The following is a 21,691-nucleotide window of genomic DNA, read 5'->3' as shown; positions in this document are numbered from 1 at the left end:
CTTGAGCTATTAAAAGAGAGGCCGGAGACTGGAGCTGAGATCAGGGGTGTCAGGAAGGCGTTCCTGCTAACCTGAAGACACTGCGGGTCAGGTGAGCGTTGGTTTGTTGTGGTGACTGTGCCCGCAGGGTAGGTCTATTATAAATTTGTGTACTGTAGCTGTGCACTCACTTGCCTTCTACTTTGTGATCCTTACAGTTTGCCAACACTCTGTGGACTTGCACACATGCCGGTCCACTAGGGCTAAGCTCTAGTGGAAGATTACAAACACCTTATTCAGTGGGTGACAAGGTCTGATGAGAGGGCACACAGGCTCCTGCTTCACTGTCCCATGAGTTCTCATAGACAAACACATTTCAAAAGTAAAGTTACTGGGATTGTAGAGACCTTGCCTAGTGTGCATGGCAGCACTGAGAAAAAACAAAAACAAAAAAGCAAACAAAAACCTGTGTGTAGTTAGATCTTTATGAATATAGGGTCCTGTGTGGCTGGCTGACCGTAGTATTTGCAAAGCTGTAAAGCCAACCTTGTGCTTGGACCCTACTAGTCTAGTGTATCAAAAAAGTCTGATATATCATAAATACTTAATAATTAATTAAGAGACTGCCTACTGTGTGCAATATGCTTGGAGGAGAGTAGAAATCCAGTCTAGGAGGGAAATAAGGCTCAAGCAATGATCAGCTCTCCTAAGTGCTGCAGGATCAGTCTGATCACTTTCTTCCTTTGTCGGCCGAAGGAAGTGAATGATTTCTTCACTGCTGATTCAGCTTGGGATGAGCACTTTCTGGATTTACATCTCTGCCTTTGAGTTTGTTGTTACTGCGGCTGCTGTTTGACGCGTGTCTCTGTGTAGCCCTGAGTGACCTAGAACTTGTCATGTAAACCAGGCTGTCCTTAAACTCAGAGAACCCCTTGCCTCTTCCTCCATGTGCACCACCTGCCTCGCTTGAATCTGCTTTTGAATTCTGTTTCTGCCATTTAAGTCAGTCTTGGATTTGAGACTTTTGAGGACTTTAAAGGGCCTGACTGTTTCTGAATACAGGGTGGCCGCAATAATGACACTCAGCAATAATGACTGTTGCTTTTAGTGTTGTTTCTCGAATCACATTTATCTTCTGTTCGTTCACCCTTTCTCTACCCCGTTTTTGAGCCATTGGCTCCCATAACTTAAGTCAGGAAGGTAAATATTGCCTTCATCTGGCTGGAAGTCTTCTGGGAGCAGCTCTTATCTGTGGAACCAATCCTTTGGGTCCTAACTCCAACTCCACTCTATACACACATGTTCTCCCCGGAACATGTCATCTGCATGAGCATCTACTTTTCTAAACCAGTTATCCAGGCTGAAGGCTCCCGTGGTTAGACTAAAGAGAAAAACAAATCAAAAGAAACCCACAGCAGTCTGAGGGGCCCACTTTTTATTTGCCGTGTAAGCACTTCAAACCCAACCCTTCTGACTACAGGATGTTCCATTAGCCATAATGACTGCTCTGGGAGGCAGGAATAGCCTATCTCCTTTTCTTTCCCTGACTTCGGTCTAGCTACCTCCCTGGGCTTGCTTCTGTGGTTCTTCTCCTGAACAGGGAAGTATGTGCTCCTTTTTGTTTTTGTTCTGTTTTGTAAAGTGTTTTCACCATGCATTTTTGGAAATATAAGATTATAATTGATTAGGTTACCAGATTAATTGAATGTTAAAAGTACTTACCAAGTAAGTGTATTGATTTATAAATTAAAGTTGAAAAAGACTTTGAGAATAATTACTCATAGGTTTCCATTTCAGTCGATAACTAAAATTTTCTCTTATTAAAATGACAGATAGAAAGGAATAATTCAAATGTGAACAAATGAGATTTGGCCACACAAGTTTTTAGCTTCAGGGAAAAAAAAAAAAACAAAAACTCCCATTATCCTGCTTTACTACTACAATGCCAGATGTTGGCATTTTGTTATTGCTGTTACAATGAGCTAAAGTACATGTAAAACAAAATGTAACATGGAAATAGTTAAAGTTTTCTTGTTTTGTAAATTTTTTTTGTTTTGTTTTCTTTATTTCTTGGACTTCATACAGTCTGTGAGTTGTTTCTGGGGGAGTGCAAGCTTCTGGGGTTAGCATCCCACTATCAGTGACTGCATATTATGACTGTTCTTTTGTGACTGTGTTATCTCACTCAGGATGATATTCTCTAAATGCAGCCATTTTCTTAAGAATTTGGTTAAGTCATTGTTTCTGGTGGCTGAGTAGTATTTCATTGTGTATATGTACCACAATTTTTGTATCCATTCATCTTCTGAATCAAGGCCGTATTCTTAGACTGTTAGAAAAGCTCAGGTGTAGGCTGAGGATAGCACTCCATGAGAAAGTGCTCTCCTGGCTTCCTTGAGCTCCTGGTTCAGTCCCAGTACAGAACAAATAAATGAAAGGGAAAAAATATAAAGAACGGATTCATATAACAGTGTTGTAGCTGAGGCCCTGGGTTCTACCTGCTGTGCTGCCAGGAATAAAGAAGGGAAAGGAAGGAGGGAGGGAGGGACCGAGGGAGGGAGGGAATAGAGCAATAGATCAAAAGGAAAAAGAAGGAAAGAACCATAGGGAGGGGTCCCTCAGCTCCTGCTCACGTGGAATGGACAGAAAATCGTTTGTGCTCTGAGTGGAGCCTTGGGGCACTTTGCCCTCCTTACATAAGTGAACTCTGAGGACATAGAACCTCGATGGCCTTTGCCCTCACCAAGAAACTAAACTCTGCCATTCATGTCCAGAACTGTTGGTGCTGGTGCCCTGTGAACGCTTGTGGCAGTCGGCCAGCTGCTGCCGAGTCTGAGCAGCCGTGAGGGGAAGGAGAATGGCTTGCACTGAGTTTTCTTTTCACATGCCAAGTCTGGGGGAGCTTGCTGAAGGTAAAATGAGGCTCTCTTTGGGCGGTTGGTTTTTATGTTTGGTTGGTTGGTTTTTCTGAGGCAGGGTTTCTCTGTGTATCCCTGGCTGTCCTGGAACTCACTCTGTAGACCAGGCTGGCCTCAGACTCACAGAGATCCCTATGCCTCTTCCTCCTGAGTATTGGAAGTAAAGGTGTATGCCACTAGGCCTGGCTAGTCTTGGGTATTTAAATACTGTTCCAGGAAACAAAACCAGAAGATCCCTGAAGTACATATGTAGCTAATTACCTCTCTGTCTTATTGAAATAGTACTTTTAACACAGAAATTTCTGCTTCAGTATCTGTTCAAATATTTTTATTTTAAAAAAATCCAAATTTCTATGTCTTAAAACTTGTGTAAGTTTTTAGGCTATGTTACCCTTTTTATAAGATTTATTTACTTATTTTATGTATATGAGTACACTGTAGCTGTCTTCAGACACACCAGCAGAGGGCATCAGATTCCATTACAGATGGCTGTGAGCCACCATGTGGCTGCTGGGAACTGCACCTAGGTGCTCTGGAAGTACTCTTACCCAGTGAGCCATCTCTCCAGCCCTAGACTATGTTATTTATAAACATTTACAATTATTATCCCATCTTGATCTTGACAAAATAGATGTTGTTTGATTCAAGATCACATGAAACTGCACACAATAATACAATACCTTAAAAGCCAGTCCCCTATCCCAACCCCTACACATACGTGGCAGATGTACAACTCAGTCTTCAACACCTGGAGTAGAGGCTGTCTGCTGTCCCTGAATTCTTGCCTACCTGTAGATCCCATTCCCTCGTTGGGCTGCCTTGCCTGGCCCCAGGGAGAGAGGGTGTGCCTAGTCCTGCAGTGACAAAAGCCAGTCCTTTCTTCCTATATACTGATACATATGCATGGAGTTATACATTTTTTAAGGTATTATTATAGATAAATTCAAAATTCATTTTTCCCCAACAGAATAACCACCATATCACTATTTATAAAGATATAAATCATTCTCCCAGAAGTACCCACCATATCATATTTATAGTGATCTTGTTGCTAATGAAAATTAGCAGAGGAGCCCAGAGAGTTGTACGATATTGACAATATTAATATTCTTTAAATATAGTCTGCTGGGCCTGGAAAGATGTCTCAGTGGTTAAGAGTACTGCTGAACTTCTGTCCCAGAATTCACATGGTAGCTCACAATTGTCGGTAATTGTTCTAGATGATTCTGTGCCCTCTTCTGGCCTCCTTCAACACCAGACACAGGTGGTGCACAGACATACATGTGGGCATAACACTCATACACACTAAAAATAGATAAATAGGGGGCTGGAGAGATGGCTCAGAGGTTAAGAGCACTGACTGCTCTTCCAGAGACCCTGAGTTCAATTCCCAGCAACCACATGGTGGCTCACAACCATCTGTAATGGGATGGATCTGATGCTTCTTCTGGCATGCAGGTGTGCATGTAGCAGAACACTCGCATGTTAAATAAAAAATAAACTAAAAAAAAAATTGCAAAAAGTTAAAAAAAAAAAAAGCTCATTCTTGATTTGGCGGTGCAGGTCAGTGGCCGACTATGTGCTTGGCTTAAGCCCTGGGTCCCTCTGTGTTTTCTTGTGTAAGTTAAGGCTGTGAGTGTAACAAGGAAACTTTGAGGAAAGACTTAGTATATGGTGATCAGTTTTTTTACCTAGTGTTAAATATCTCCTTTGCATGTCTTGTCTTAGTTTTGCAGAAGGGGCTAAAAGAGAACTTTGCTGATGTCCAGGTCTCCGTGGTGGAGTGCCCAGATTTAACAAAGGAGCCGTTTAACTTTCCAGTACAAGGTGCGTAGTTTTTCTGGTTTTGTTTTTGCTTTTTTAAAAAAAGTTTTGGCTTTCATTCATATATATATATATATTGGAAGCCAGTATTCTTTTCCTCTATGAAAAAGGCTATTATTATAACTTTCAGGCTCAATTTTACCCAGTTATTTGGGTCAGATTTTATTGTGGACCCTTGTAGGGAGAGACTGTGTTTCAGGTTTGTTTCTAACGCTCAATAGTTTGGTTATACAACATACTCAACAGGCTAAGTTTTAACAGGACAAGACTTTTGCTTTTAATTCCTCAAGTGACTTGTAAAATTATCTTTAATCTTTGTCTGTATAAATTTACTCAAGCTCACAAAATATCTTAAGAGGCCTACATTTGGGGGTCTGGAGAGATGGCTTAGCAGTTAAAAGCATTTGTTGCTCTTTCAAGGGACTCAAGTTTGGTTTCTAGTGAACACATCAAGTGGTTCACGGCTGCCTGTAACCCCAGCTCCAGAGGATCCAAGGCCCTCTTCTAGCCTCTGAAGAAATCTGCATTCCTGAGCACATAGCCCCATAATGCACATATCATATACATGATTTAAAATTGAGTAAGCTTCTTTTAGGCCTTATATTTGATTCATCAATAAAATGTTTAGACCCCATCAAGAAATTTGCCACGTTTGAAGTAATAAGGGAAGGAAATGAATACTGGTTGAGTAAAAGCCTCAGGGCGACAGATGTATATGGCAGCAGCTCACCAAGGCAATGAGGAATCAGGGCACTGTGCATTTGCTGTTTCTTTTATGTTAATTGACATAGCTGGTTCCAATTCTGCTTGGAATTCTTTAGACACTAGTCCTGGTGTCTGTTCATTCCATTGCTTGGACTCATCCCCATGACGTCCCATGGCCGTAGATACATTCAATAGGAAAGTTCAGTTGAGTGTTGTGGGAGTCTTCTAGGTTAAACCGTCTTTGACTGTAGTCTCTTAACACCTTGCAACTATTAGAAACCATTTTGGGAGCATTTACTTTATACTTACTGGGTACTTTGTATGTATGAATGACTGTGCACCTTGTGCATGCTTGGTGCCTATGGAGAAGATATCACATCCTTCTGGAGTTACAGATGGTTGTGGTGCTGGGAACTGAATCCAGGTCTTCTCAAAGAATAAGCCAGTGCTCTTGACTGCTGAGACATCTCTGCAGTCGAAAGACCCCCACAGAGGGGAGACCCTCACTCAAGTCTTGGGATAACATGACCCCCCAAGAACTTACAAGAGAGTGTCCTTGCTGCAATTACACGAGGTTTATTGATGAACCAATGCACTAGGGTTGAGACTCATATTCCACACAGGGGTAGAGGAGTCTGACCTCAAGTGGCTAGAAAAAGGGGTTTTTTAAAGGAAAAAAACCACAACCAAGAGGGCAGGGAGTACATTGGAAAATACCAAAAATACCAGTGAAGAATCACAAGGGAAACACCCAGTTTCTCACAATTGTTTATAAGGTGTTATTTTAACTTTTATGGTTTTATGGTCAGCCAGTTCCTGAAACAGAGTCACTGAACCGGCTATCCTACATTTTTGGCTCTACTCTACCTGCTAGGGGTCTTCTACTTTACCTTCTACTTTACCTGTTAGGGGGCCATGATTTATCCTGGTCTTTCACAGCCACAGTTCAACCTTGCAAATGAACAAACTGAGATCACCTCTCTTCTCTCCCCCTTGTAAATCATCTGTGGTTTCTGGTTTCCATTTTGAGAGTAAATTACTCTTTCTTTGCTGTTTCTCAAGCCACCTCTCTCTATCTGGAAGACACTTTATGTTTTGCAGGACCTTTCTCCTGCCTGCACCTGCTTTGTAGAATCTTTCCAAGTTTTTCATCTAATCTTATACTTTTAACCGGGACCCAGCACCTTTGAAATCTCTCTTACCTAGGTCTCGCGAATGTCCAGTTGCATGTAGCACAGCTCTGCCTAGGGCTTCCTTCTTCCCAGTTCCCTGGACGGCTGTGGGTCCTGTAGTAGTTCCTCCAGCCACCAGCATCCTGTTACCCAGTACACAACCTGTGGGTGATTTTTGCACCTCCCAAGCTTCACCCCAAACACAAAAGGCACTTGTAAGACTTTTTTGCATCTCTCCTCTGAATAACAGCAGGGTGATTGAATGTACTTCACCTAATACTAATCCTGAAAGACTTCTAAAGAGTGCCTTCTCCCACACTGCCTCACTGCAGTGTTATAATTCTAAAAGTGCAAGTACGATGGTTCACCTTTGCTGTCACACCCGATAAACTGAATTCAATCCCAAGAATCCACATGATGGAAGGGGAAGACCTCCACGGGTTGTTTTCCCTCCACATGTATACCCCCTGCCACCACACACATATTAAATAAATAAACATAATAGAAAAACATAAGTAGAAGGGCTGGAGAGATGGCTCAGTGGGTAACAGCTCTTTCTGCGTAAGCATGAAGAATTGAGTTCAGATCCCAACACCCACATAAAAACCTGATGTAGCCATGTTTGTCTGTAACCCCAGCTCTCAGGCCGACATAGAAGATTTCTGGGGCTCACTCTGAGTTCGGAGAAAGCCTCTCAAGGAATAAGGTGGAGAGTGGTGAAGCAGGTCACCCAGCGTCTCTGTCTGGCTGCCACTTGTGGTAGTATGAGCAGCATATGTACACAAACATTTGAATATACCATACACACAGCACACTCACACATATACACACACACACACATACATCCATAGACAATCAATCAATTAAAATGTGAGCAAAGTACAATATACAGTTTATTTAGTTTAAATTTAGTTTTAACAGTTTAGCATTGATTTTCAAATGTGAGTAGATAACGGGTTGGGCGAAGGACAGCTTAGTAGCACAGTATGTTATTACCTCTGAGTTCCATCCCTAGCGCAAAACAGACAACAAAATACCTGCACCGCTACAGAAATACACACATAGAAACTTGCTAGTATCCAAAGGTTACCCATCATTACTTATTTTTGTATAAACTTATTTTTATAAATTTATTTGTATAAACTTATAAAAATTTCTCAGCGTGGATCTAAAGAACAGTATTCTACCAAAGTAAAATGTTAGAAAAATTTAAAAATATGTGGCTGGAGAGATGGCTTCGCAGTCGAGGGCACTGATTGTTCTTCCATAGGACCCAGGTTCAAATCTCAGCACCCACATGGCAGCTCACAACTTTCACACAGACACACATGCAGGCAAAACACCAACACCCATAAAATGGAAATAAATAAATTAAAAATACAACTTATGCCAAAAAAGAATAATTTTTAAATGAAGATGCTACCTGGGGGATTTTTAAGGGATCAAGCAAATGAATTCTAACCTAATTCTACCTAAAACTCTACCCAAAAGTTGGTCTCTGCCGTCTTAGACATCAGCTGTTGGAGTGCCACTGGCCTGCGCCGTGCGCAGGGATGATGGTTCTTGGTGGCGGTAAAGCAGAACTGAGCAGGAACCAGTTGCATCTCTTCATCTCTGCCAGTTCCAACTGAGATTCTCTTACATGTGTTCCTAAGAAATTAGTGTCCTCTAGAATTTCATACTTGAATGATGTGTTTGCCTGATTTTCAGATAGCTTGTGTTTTTTAGGCATCTGTGGGCAAACTAGAATTGCAGAAGTGGGAGGTGTGCCTTACTTACTGCCTCTTGTAAACAAACAAAAAGTAAGTATGTTTTTATTCTTTGTATTCACAAAGGATGTATATGTGTGTGTGTGTAGTGTGTAGTGTATATGTAGAAACTGTGTTGACTCACACCAGTGAGTGTGGCAGGCAAGGAAGCCAGTGGTCTGTTGTAAACAATAAATCAGGAAATTCATATGATTCTGTAATTTTTTCCTTTTTATAGGTTTATGACTTAAATGAAATTGCAAGAGAAATAAAGCTGCCTGGAGCTTTTATCCTTGGAGCAGGAGCAGGTCCATTTCAGACACTTGGCTTCAATTCTGAGGTCAGTGTGTGTATAGTATTATTTTATTTTGTTCATTTGACATTTGAGTTATTCGTAACCTTTTTACTGATCTGTCAAAAATCTACTTTTAGCTGAGAGTGGCACCTACATGTGGTTCTAGCACTTAGGCTGAGGCAGGAGGATTGTGCAAGTTCAAGGTCATCATGGGCCACAAAGTGATTTCCAAGTCAGTCTGAGTTACAGTGGGAAACCTGTCTCAAGGGAAAAACGAAAATCAGAAATCACCTTCTTTGTGAGTGAATTGTAAGTTGTTGGAGTCTCTTCAGATTTAGGCTCAGTGGACACTCCAACTGGTCCAGTGCCAGGAAAGTGCCTATTTTACTTTCAGAGTGTTTAGAGAATAGGATAAACCCAAAAGGATATGTGTGTGTGTGTGTGTGTAGTGTATATATTATGTATGTATGTGTAGTGTGTATGTATTATGTATGTGTGTAGCATGTATTATATATGTATATAGTGTCTGTATTGTGTGTGTATATGTGAAGTGTGTATGTGTATGTATATATGTGTGTGTATAATGTGTAATGTATATGTATTGTGTATTATGTGTATATGTATGCAGTGTGTTATATATGTATTATGTGTATGTATTATGCATGTATTTGTTGTGTGTGTACTATGTATCTATGTATATGTGTGTTGTGTGTAGTGTATGTGTATGTAGTGTGTAATGTGTATTATGTGTGTATGTATTATGTATTATGTGTAAATTGTGAATAATGTGTATAGTGTGCAATAGTGAATAATGTGTGTAATGTGTGCTATGTGAGTATGTGTGTAGTATGTACAGTGTATGCTATTATGTGTATATTGTGTGTATCATTTATGTGTATAATATATGTTATGTGTAGTGTATATATTGTATATGTATCATGCATGTGTATAGTATGAGTTATGTGTGTAGTGTGTGTGATGTGTGTTATTATGTGTGTAGTGTGTGGATTCTGTGTGTATGTGTGTAATGTTTATATATTATGTGTGTAGTGTGTATGTTTTTTATGTGTATATATATACTGTATGTGTGGTATATGTGTATTATGTCTGGGTGTATTGTGTGGTATATGTATATTGTGTGTATTTTTTTCATGGGCATACCTGTTTGTTCATATAATTTCCTTTTTTTTAAAGATTTATTTATTTTATGTATAAAAGTACACTATAGCTGTCTTTCAGACACACCAGAAAAGGGCATTGGATCCCATTACAGATGGCTGTGAGCCACATGTGGTTGCTGGGAATTGAACTCAGGACCTCTGGAAGAACCGTCAGTGCTCTTAACCACTGAGCCATCTTCTCTAGCCCTTGTGTGTGTATTATGTGTATTATGTCTGTATGTATTGCATGTATTGTGTATGTGTGAATTTTGTGTAGTGCATTATATGTGTTGTGTGTGTGTGTGTTGTGTGTATGTGTTATGTGCATCCTTGTTTCTTGAAGCAGACTCTGGTTATGTACCCGGGCTGACCTCACTACAGTCGTCTTCTCTGCCGGTTTAGTTCTGGATGGCCATGGCCGCTGCAGGCCTCGGGATCATTTGTTGTTGTTGGGTTTGTTTTTGGGGTTTCTCTGTGTAGCCCTGGCTGTCTCAGAACTCGCTCTGTAGACCAGGCTGGTCTCAAGCTCACAGAGACCCACCTGCCTCTGCTCCCCAAGTGCTGGGGTCAAAGGCATGAGCTACCACCTGGCTCATGATTTTTCTTATAGATCACAGGATCCTTCGCTTCTCTATAAATCCTTCTGCCATATAAAGGCAGCTTTAGAGTCAAGAGGGACAATGGGGAGAACTCCATGAGAAAAACCAGACAGTCGCCGGGCACGGTGGACATGCTTTTAATCCCTGAACTCAGGAGACAGAGGCAAGTAGACTCTATGAGTTCGAGCCCAGTCTGGTCCATGTATTAAGTTAGTTCCAGGTCAGCCACGGATGTTAGAAAAAAACCTATCTGGAAAATCAAAACAACAAAAACATAGTAAGTAACCATCAGAGAGATCCAATGGCTTCTTACAAAAGTCAATGGCTGGTACCAGTGCCGTATGTGTACTCCACATGCTGTACGATAGTGAGATGCCACTGTTTAGATCTCGTGAGACCAGACTGCCATTCTCTTATCAGATAGGGCGTTGTTCAGAAATTACACAGCTTCTCTTGCAGAAGCAGTGATAGTTAAAATCTATGATTTGAGCCATGAATAATGGCTCATACCTATAATAGTCCAGAGGCTGAGGAGGATTACTGTTAAGTCTACACAACCAGCCAGGACCATAGAATGAGATCCTATTCTAATCAATAAATGAATAAGACATTTTATCAGGTGGCGTGGTAGACACAGTAACCCCAGAGTTCAGGCCAGAGGATTATATCTAAAATTGTGAGTTCCGTGTCAGATAGTCTTAGAAGCAACTTCCTGGGGTACACAGCAAGAGGCTGTCTCTAAGAAGGAGACACTGTAAATGTTTTATGTAAGTGGGATGAAGAGGTGCTTCAGACATTAAGTGGCTGCTCTTCTTCCTAGCACCCATACAGCAACCACAGCTGTCTATAACTCCAGCTCCAGGGACCTGTGAGGTCCGGGTATGCCACACATGCGTGTAGGCAAAGCACTTACACCAGTGAAATAAATGAATCTAAAAGGAAATTAGAAAAGCATTTTACAAAACGTTTGTGTTGGATATCCACAGCTGCGACAAAATAACAGTGACAGACGGTTGACAGGAGACACTGTCACTCACGGTTTCAGCAGCTTCCCTCTGGGGCTGATTGCCCAGGTGTTTTGGACCTTTGGGGAGACAGGGCAGTGAGGAAGATGTGGTAGGACACGGTTGCTTACCTTACAGCTGGGAAGCAAACAGCCAGGGAGCAAAGCCCTGCCCCCGAAACCACCACATCCCACAGGCAGGTTAATCTGATGTTGAAGTGGCATTTGGGACTGGTCATGCTGTTGTGTGAGTACAGTTTGAATTTGGCATTGAACAGAGTCCCTGGTAGAGCCTTGTCCAGCATGAACAAAGGCCTGGGTGCAATCTCCAACACCACTACAGTATGTGAGAAAGACCTGGGGTAAAATCTCCTAACGTGTGAGAAAGAAAAAGGATTAATGAATGCACTAGCATTGGTTTGTTTTCTTTCCAGTTCATGCCAGTTGTTCAAACAGCAAGTGAACACAACCAACCTGTGAACGGAAGTTACTTTGCCCGTGAAAATCCTGCAGATGGGGAATGCCTGCTGGAGAAATACAGCCAAAAATATCACGACTTTGGATGTGCATTACTGGCTAATCTTTTTGCCAGTGAGGGCCAACCTGGCAAGGTGATTATGCCCATACGAACATAGCATTCGGGGCTCAGAGGTTAGGAGCACTGACTGCTCTTCCAGAGGTCCTGAGTTCAATTCCTGGCAACTGCATGGCGGCTCACAACCATCTGTAATGGGATCCGATGCCTCTTCTGGTGTGTCTGAGGACAGTAACAGTGAACTCACATAAATAAAATAATTATTAAAAAACAAAACAAAACATAGCATTCATCTCAGATAGCTAAATATGAGCTTTTATTGTCCCCAATACAGTTCTCCCAAGAAAATCGTACGTGTCAATACCAATGTACTATTCAGAATAGTACAGGGGAAAACAAAGTCTTTCTTTTAACCCAAAGTTAAGAATATTTACTTAGCAAACAGAGCATCTGGTAAAAGGCAACAAGATATAAATCTAGGATATTTATCACTTGCATAAAGCACTAGGATTACACCTACTTATGGGTGGTAACTAGGCGTCTGTTTGTTTCAGAATAACCTGCATTGAGCTAGAAGTGTTAGTGACAAAAACAAGAACCCAACAGGGAAGAGCAAGCACCTGCTTGATCTCGGTGTCATCCTGTAGGGACTTAGGTCTTGAAAGGAGAAATGAGAAATGAGACAGAGGTGTGCCCAAGGACATAGGGAAAGCTCATACAGGATTTAACAGGAAATGACACCTTATAAACGTGTCTTCACCCCATTACCATAGATGAGTCTCTTTAAGCCCAGTAACTCACTGAACCACCTTAGTCTCCAAGTTCAGAATAGGACTCAGTTGAGGACACGTGAATAAGTTTGGAGTTACATATAGGTGGTGTGTGTGTGTGTGTGTGTGTGTGTGTGTGTGTGTATGTGTGTATGTGAGACAGAGAGGGAGAGATTTAAGACTCACAAGGAATGAAGTATTTTTAACTTTTGTGTGCTCAGCAAATAAGACTTTACCTGGTGGCAGTAATTTTGTAATGGTGCATGTAGATGGTTCTCTACACAGAAGTGTATGTTTATACGGTTCCGTGCACCGTTTCACCCTCTGCAGGTTATTCAAGTGCAAGCCAAGAGAAGAACAGGACAACTTAACTTTGTGAGCTGCATGAGGCAGACGCTGGAGAAGCACTATGGTGACAAACCTGTAGGCATGGGAGGCACCTTCATTGTGCAGAAGGGGAAAGTAAAAGCCCACATAATGGTAAGCACTCCATCTGAGGCCTACACACACTGGGGCCTGCACACACTGGGGCCTGCACACACTGGGGCCTGCACAGTCTGGGGCCTACACACACTGGGGCCTGCACAGTCTGGGGCCTACACACACTGGGGCCTGCACAGTCTGGGGCCTGCACACACTGGGGCCTGCACAGTCTGGGGCCTACACACACTGGGGCCTGCACAGTCTGGGGCCTGCATACACTGGGCCCTGCACACACTGTGGCCTGCACAGTCTGGGGCCTGCACACACTGTGACCTGCACACACTGGGGCCTGCACAGTCTGGGGCCTGCACACACTGGGCCCTGCACACACTGTGGCCTGCACAGTCTGGGGCCTGCACACACTGACCTGCACACACTGGGGCCTGCACACACTGGGGCCTGCACACACTGGGGCCTGCACACACTGAGGCCTGCACACACTGTGACCTGCACAGACACAGCAGCTAACTTGCCACAACTCAGGCTGAATCAAACTAACTACAGAGTCCGCATTGCCTTTGCATTGACAAGCCTTCTGCCTCAGCGGGCTAAGTGCTGGCATCAGATATACACCACTATTCATGGGACAAGTTTTACGATTACCAACCCCAGTGTCAGAAAATGTCCCCTGTGTTTTGAACATTTTCTATACATTTTAGCTGCATTCTATCTTTTCCCTGCTGAAGGTAACTTTTATATTTTGTGCAATCTACCTTCATCCATCCCTGTGCCTGTCTGTCCAATGTTCCCCTAGACTGGCACCGGCACTCTGGTTGAAAATCATTCACCCAGGCAGGGGAAATGACTCAGTGATTAAGAGCACTCGATGTTCCTTCAGAGGACCTGGGTTCAATTCCCTCCACAGTGGCATGCACATGGTTCACACAGATACATGGACAAAGAACATGAAGACACATAAAAACAAATACATATTTTAAGAAAAGAAATCATTTGCCCCCCCCACCCCACCCCATGAAATGCTTTGTTTCTGGCCTCTCTCCATTCTGTTTTTATCAATTTGATATAGGTTAGTCACCTGGGAAGAGAGAACCACAATTTAGGAATACCTCCATTAGACTGGCCTGGGGACAACTCTGTGGGGTATTTTCTAAATTAATGATTGATGTGGGAGGGCCCAGCTTGTGTGGGCAGTGTGGTATTAAAAAGCTATGCCTGGCAAGCGTTAGGGAACAAGCCAGTAAAGAGCGCCCCTCCGTGCTCTCTACCTAACCTGCCCGAACCTCCCCTCATGATAGACTGTGTGCAATCCCACTGGGTTGCCTGTGTTGTGGTTTATCACAGCGATGGGCAGTAGCAGATAGAGCATGCCTGTCTGTGCAGCCGGCACTGTCAGCTACAGTACCTGGACATTCAGAAGCTAAGGCGGGAAGACTTCTGGCTTCTTTTACTGAATTGTCTTTAAAACTTTATAGAAACTTTAGGTGCATTTTTTTCCACTTAAAAAAGGAAACCAGTAGGATTTAAGCAGCAGCTTGGTATGGAGGTATATGCTTTTAATCCCAGGACAAGAGAGGCAGAAGCACAGACCTCCCTGAGTTCCAGGACAGCCGGAGTTACATACTGTGACCAGAATTTAAATAACAATTACATTGATTCTCTGCTTTGCCCTTTGTGATCAAACCCACGACCTCACAGACCTCACAAACAGTGACTAGCCATGATGAGTCTTTTTAAAAGATTTCTTTATTTTATATATTCAGACACACCAGAAGAGGGCATCAGATCCCATTACAGATGGCTGTGAGCCACCATGTGGTTGCTGGGATTTGAACTTGGGACCTCTGGAAGAACAGTCAGTGCTCTAACCGCCGAGCCATCTATCTCCTCAGCCTGCCATTATGAGTCTTGTTATTACTGGGTTTTGTTTTGGGGGGTTGGGAGGTGGTTCTAGAATAAGATAGAAGCCAAGGCAAGGACTGTTATGCCAAGACCCCCTCGGCACAGGGCTAAGTCCTTAGCTAGCCTTCAGGAGCACTGACATCTTCATCTTCTGTCACCTCTGTCTTCCCTCTGCCGTGGACTTTTGCAGTCTAATGTCTGTGTTCTATTATTGTATGTGTTGTGAATGCACAGCACACATGTGGAGGTAAGACAACTGTCAAAAGTCCGTCCTCAGGCTGAGAGTTGTCTGTTCTGGAGGCCTAGGGACTTAAGAGTTTAATGCCCAGATCCCACTTAAAGGTAGAAAGAGAAAACACACTATGGAATTACCCTCTGACCTCCAATACTGGCACACCCCCCCCCCCCGTCAGGAATACACACATCAATAATCCTTTTTTTTCTTTTTAATAGAAAGTTGGTTCTTTTCTGTCCTAAGTTCTAGGGATCAGGCCACCAGGCTTTCGTTGCAGGTACTTTTACCTGGGAACCAAATTGCTGGCCCCACTCTGATTTTTTTCCACAATTTTTATAGTTCCCTATGTATGTCCTCTCACCTCCTTGATTACACAAAAGTTCTTTGTTCTCTTTGGTGGCTCCTCCCACTTCTAGAGGCGTGTTTCCCTGTCCTACCCACTTGCTGTCCTGGCAGCAGTTATGAGGTACAGGCAAACACAGGAGCTGGAGCCCGAGCTCAGAGGAGCTCAGAGGAGCAACCTGACTAAATGAGCAAGGCCCTGGGCTTGATCCTAGCACCGAGGAAAACCTAAAGATTAGGAGGAAGGGATTGGAAAGGGGAAGCTGAATAGCTCAGTGGTAGAGTGCTTACCTAGAAGTCAGGAGGCACTGGTTCTAACCCCCAGAACTGTATGAGAATAATATTTTAAAATGGGGAGGGTCTGGGGCTATGGCTCAGTGGTACAGTACTTACTTAGAGTGTATAAGTCCTCAGGTTCAATTTCCAATATTACAAAAAAATTAAATTAAAATTACACATAAAATGGAGAACATGAATAGCAAGGAGACTGAATATCTGTGGAAAGCAAAAGAAAAAAGTAACGCCTCACTTCCTAAATTAGGAGTAAGCTTTAGATTGTACAGATTGGTTTGCTAGCCCGTTAAAAATGGCCTTATGTGACTGACACCAAAGTGCACAAGACGGAAAGTATAAAACTGTGCTTTTTCATTCTCACTATTTCTAATTTTCATTGATGTGCAGTGTCTCCTGTTTAATATCTTCTTACTGCAGCCAGCAGAGTTCTCTCCCTGCCCGCTGAACTCGGACGAAGCTGTCAATAAATGGCTACACTTCTATGAGATGAAGGCTCCTTTGATTTGTCTACCAGTTTTCGTTTCCAAAGACCCGGTGAGTCCTTTATCTTCATTCTATACGCAATAAAATGCTTGGTGGGATACTCGTTCTTTTAACGTGTGTGTGTGTGTGTGTGTGTGTGTGTGTGTGTGTGTGTGTGTGTGTGTGTGCGTGAGAGAGAGAGGGGGTACAGCACATGAGTGGTGATCAGAGAACACCATGTGTGTCAGTTCCTTCCTATTGTGAGAACACAGATGGAACGCAGGTCGTTTGGCTTGGCAGCAAGCACTTTTGCCCTCTGAACCATCTTGCCAGCCTCTTATTGGTTTTGAACGAGGTCATTGGGGTTTTGTTATTTAAGTATGAGAATACTCCATGAGGATGGTGGAGAAGGTTCAAGGTAGATAGAGGCTAGAGCACAGCCAGGACAGGGACATCTGGGAGAGTCCAGAGTGAAGTGGCCCTGAGCCCTGGGGGTGGGAGGGAGAGAGAGGAACCGAGGCAGCAGCCTGTAGGGCAAAAGGTAAAAACGGAGGGGTGGGGTTGGTAATCAAAATAGCTGGATTATATAGGAAAGAGCCTCTGGGAGAAGGGCAGCCCAGTCCCTGGGGAGAGTTGAGGGTAGAGGGCAAGGTATGGCAGCCATACCTTGTAACAAGGAAGGACTGAGAGATGCTGGAACCTGGCAGCCAGGTCTGCTTTCATATGTTAAATAGGCATCTCTGCCGTTTGAGACTTGACATTATTCTCTATCCCAGAACTCACCTGCCTCTGTCTCTCAAGTGCTGGGACTAGGGGCATGTGGTATCATGCCTGGCTTTTTTTCCCCTTGACCTTATTCATCAGTCCAGGCCACCAACTCCCTTTGTAGCAAAGGGTGACCTTGAACTTCTGATCCATCTGCCTACATTTTCCTCTTCAGTGATGAGGTTCAGGCACTGACATCATGTCTAGTTTATAGGCATTATCCTGAAAAACCGAGGGATATGTGGCTTTCTACACAGAGTGTTTGGCAGAGAAGACTTTACCTTCAAGAAACTAAAAGAGCAGGCACTTTAAATAACACAGAAGTTGTGCTACTCCACAATAAAAGAGCTGGGTGGGTTGGAACAAGCCTTTACTTCCAGCATTCTGTAGGATCTCTGTGAGATCAGGCCATCTTTACAAAGCTGACAGTGACAACATTCTGTAGTAGTAGAAATACTGGAAATGTGTCCATTGACACAGTGAGACCCTGAGCAGAACGCCACAGAGGAATCAAAGAAAGCCTAAGCACTTAACTTCAGAGCAGAAACTTTAAGCTATGGTTGTATTTCTTTTCTATGTATGGATGTTTTGCCTACATGTATGTCTGTGTACCATGTGTGCCTGGTGCCCCTGGAGGCCAGAAGGGGGTGTCAGATCCCCTGGAACTGCCGTGTCAGTGCTGAGAATTGCACATGGTGATTCAGCCTCTTAACCACTGAGGCATCTCTCCAGCCCCTGCCTTGTTAATTTTTGAATAAGCAGAACAGTGTAGAGAGCTAGAGTCTGAATCAAAGGGCGAAAGTCTTCCTGGAAGGACGTGCAGGAAGCTGTCTTTACCTGCTGGAAAAGAAAAGAAAAAGAAAAAGAAAAAGAAAGAGGGCCTGTGTGCTCCTGACCGCACGGACTGCGCCCTCTTGCGTCCTTGGCTTTCCTTAGTATGACTCCATTACTTAAGAGCTGGTCAGCTGCAGATGTAGCTCAGTGATAGAGCCTGTGCCTGGCGTGCATTGGCTCCCGTGCCTGGGAGTCAAGGACCAGCACTACAGAAAACTTAATTGCAGGTTTCGGGGTAGATGCCTTTGATGTGTCACTAAGAAGATACAGTAAGAAGACTGAGTTCAAAGCTAGTCTCTGCCACAGTAAGTTCCTGTCTTAAGAAGGGGAAAAAAAAAAACCTTTAAGAAAAAGTAACAAAAGGCTTCTCTCCTTCCCCTTAAATACACTGTATTCAAAATCATTTGAATTCATACTAACAAACGCTTCCTGTCCTAGGGGCTTGATCTGCGACTGGAGCACACACATTTCTTCAGTCACCATGGAGAAGGTGGACACTACCACTATGATACCACCCCAGACACAGTGGAGTATCTTGGCTACTTCTCACCTGCACAGCTCCTCTACCGCATTGACCAGCCTAAAGACACCCATGCCTTTGGGAGAGATTAAAGCAGCTGGTGCTTACTTAGGGGAGAGATGGCTAGCTAGGGTTAAACTACTAACCCAGCAATTGATAGCAATTCAAAATACAGTAAAGGGCCAGAGAATCCCAGCTCAGCCAATAAGAATAATTTCACTGTATAAGCACTGTTTAAATGGCATTTGAAATGCAAGGGTGTGGACGTATGACACTCATATTTAGCATCTGCATGTGAAGGAGAGTCTTGGGGAAAAAGGCAACTAATTGAGATGCTCACTTTCCTCTATGCTCACTTCAGTAAACCAATTTTATGTCTATATCCCAGCAAAGTCTACCTTCTCTTCATACCTCAGATATGAACATGGACAGGGACCTTCCATTTTTCCTGCTATCTAGCAGTAACTTACATTTGGGTGACATTACTAAATTTTCCAAGTTCATCTCACAAGGTCTAAGGGATTATTACTGAGTATTAGTCACAACAGTGTGGAATCTTTGCACTGAGTTTTAAAAGCCCACCCTGGAAATCATTGTGCTGTGTTCTCAGCACGTGGGGGACTACCCACACTCAGAGGTCTGCAGCTGCCTTCTACAGATGTCAGTGACATTGACTAGCCAGGCTCTTCCTGAATTAGGTCTCTGTCCAACAGTCTTTACCTTATAATGGTTTGCAAGATAAGAAAAAGAAACAGCAACAAAACACAACACCGAAACATGGCCACTCTCCATTGTGAGCTATAAAACTACTCTTAGTGTGTGGTGTGTTAGAGACACCTTTGTGCCCTTTCTCTGTCTACATAGACTGTTGAGACAATGGGCCACAAGACATTGGAATTCCCTCAGGAATTTCATGCCAGGAGAAGAAAAAGGCTAAAGCCCGGTGCCAGCCCGAGGAGGAACTTGTCTCCTAGAAAGAGATGTCACAGTTCTCAGGACCAACAGGAGCCTAGACAACGGTGGTGGGCAGGACCACAGCTTGACCTTAGTTAAGCATTCCTTATGTGCTTTCTATCGAAACCCGAACCTCATGCCAGGACCCAACATGGATTCTTTAGGATGGTGGAGGAGGGATGGGAATCCAGACACCCATTTGTTTCTCCTCATTCCAAAGTGACTACATTCAAGAAATCTTTGTGCTTTTCAAAAGATATACTATTACTGAGCGCTTATGGTTAGCATATGGTGATGGTTAGAAAACTTGCTGGGCTGGAGAGATGACTCAGTGGTTAAAAGCACTGACTGCTCTTTCAAAGTTCCTGAGTTCAATTCCCAGCAACCACGTGGTGGCTTATAACCATCTGTAATGAGATCTGATGCCCTCTTCTGGTGTGTCTGAAGACAGCGACAGTGTACTCACATACATGAAATAAATATTTTTTTTAAAAAGTAGGCTGCAAAAATTTATAAAAAGAAAGGAAGAAAGAAGGAAAACTCCTTGCTGTTCTGTATTACAGAATCTGTGATGATCATTAGCTATAAATCAACTTTCCAGCTTTGCAATAAGATGTGGGCCTAGGAACTCTCTCAAACTAAGCTCTAAATGTTTCCTGATTCTTCACTTTGTAATGCACATATATTATTTTTAATAATGATGTTATTTTTAATTAAAATGATTTTGATGTGAAACTGAATAAAATCATTTAATACCGTTTTTTCTTTCTAGTTTGTTTGTTTGTTTGTTTATTTTGATAAGAGTTTCTCTATGTAGCCCTGGCTGTCCTGGAACTCACACTGGAGACCAAATTAGTCCTGAACTTGAGATTTGCCTGCCTCTGCTTCCCAGGTACTAGGAATAAAGGTGTGTGCCATCACTGCCCAGCTGATCAGCTGATAGTTTTTTTTAATATCATACCTGAACAAAAACAATATTACTATTTTTAAAAATGTGTGTGTGTGTGCTACATGTTTGCATGTCCACAACATGAGTGCATGTACATATGGAAGCCAGAGGTTACGCCCAGTATCTTTGATTTCTCTTTACCTTAAATACTGAGGCTTGCTGACTCAGGCACCGTAGTTACTCAGTGCGATCCTGTCTTTACCTCCTTGAGCACTGGGAATACATATGAGCTGCCACACCCACTGGCTTTTATGTGAGTTCTGGGGCTCCAAGCTCCAGTCTTCACATTTGTACAAGGGCTTGATCCACTGTCACCCCAGCCTAGGGCTAGTATTCTCTTATTTCACTTAACCTGTACTCTGGAGCTGAGTGAGGTGTTAATTCACCATTATAGCACAGTGCCAAAATAAGCATGTAGTGAATATTTGTTGGGTGAGTGGGTGATTATGCCAGATGTCACTAGATTTTGGGATGTGTCTAGTTGGAGAACCAAACAAATATGTGACTAGTATATTAATACGTGACGAGAGAGTGGGGGTGGAAGATAAAAAGAATTCTATTTCCTCATGAGGTTCCTTAATTTGACTCAAATATCAAGACTAATGAAATCACACCTAAAGGGTACTAATTGTGATGCAAGGAAGGTTTCTAGAGAGATCAGGAGAGCTACTAGGCCTGTCTGGAAAAAAAAAACCGACAGAATAAGGAAAGACTGGCTTTAATGGTTCCTGTATGAGCTTTGAACTTCCCACGGATATCAATGGAGCATTCAGGTGCTCTTGTCAGAAATAGGTTTGATGTCTGCCTCTAGTCAAACATCAGAAGCAGAATCAGGAGCTGGAAAGATGGCTCCTCAGTACTTGCTCAGTACCTGAGTCTACTCTCTACCACACACATCAGGCAGTTCACAACTGACTGCAACTACAGCTCCAGGGATTCCAGTGCCCTCTTCTGACTTCCATAGCACCTACACATGCATTCGGGGATGGACACAGACACATAGACACACACTTACCTGCAGGGATGGAAATGCCAAGTGGAAGAACTGATACTTTTCAGTGTTCAACTGTCTGAGTGTTCTCTGCTCTACCAGGATGGAAATTCTGGATAGGCAAGCTTGTTAAATGATGTCCAGCAGCTTTTGTTTCCCTCAGTCTCTAATAGCAGTGAGTGGTGACGGTGGGTATGGGTTGTGACACTGTAAATGAAACTCTCTAATGCCTCCACCTCCCTTTTCCATTTTGTCCTGACCACTCCAGGAACTTTTCAGCATCTCCTTCAGCTG

The 21,691-nt window shown here is 43.0% G+C and overlaps 1 protein-coding gene across 1 annotated transcript; it reads left to right on the top strand.

Moving 5' to 3' along the window:
* Nucleotides 1-20: 20 nt before the first annotated feature.
* Nucleotides 21-20,196, top strand: LOC308430710 (ester hydrolase C11orf54 homolog). The gene is made up of 9 exons (XM_080929970.1): nucleotides 21-91; nucleotides 2,754-2,891; nucleotides 4,626-4,724; nucleotides 8,327-8,400; nucleotides 8,585-8,686; nucleotides 11,838-12,014; nucleotides 13,039-13,188; nucleotides 16,340-16,456; nucleotides 18,422-20,196. The coding sequence occupies exons 2-9, from the start codon at nucleotides 2,837-2,839 to the stop codon at nucleotides 18,593-18,595; spliced, it is 948 nt and encodes a 315-aa protein (XP_080786096.1). The 5' UTR covers nucleotides 21-91; nucleotides 2,754-2,836; the 3' UTR covers nucleotides 18,596-20,196.
* Nucleotides 20,197-21,691: the final 1,495 nt, after the last annotated feature.

The sequence above is a fragment of the Micromys minutus genome (assembly GCF_963924665.1).
Source record: "Micromys minutus genome assembly, chromosome: 16".
Lineage (NCBI taxonomy): Eukaryota > Metazoa > Chordata > Mammalia > Rodentia > Muridae > Micromys > Micromys minutus.
This window is presented reverse-complemented; position numbering and strand designations above follow the sequence as displayed.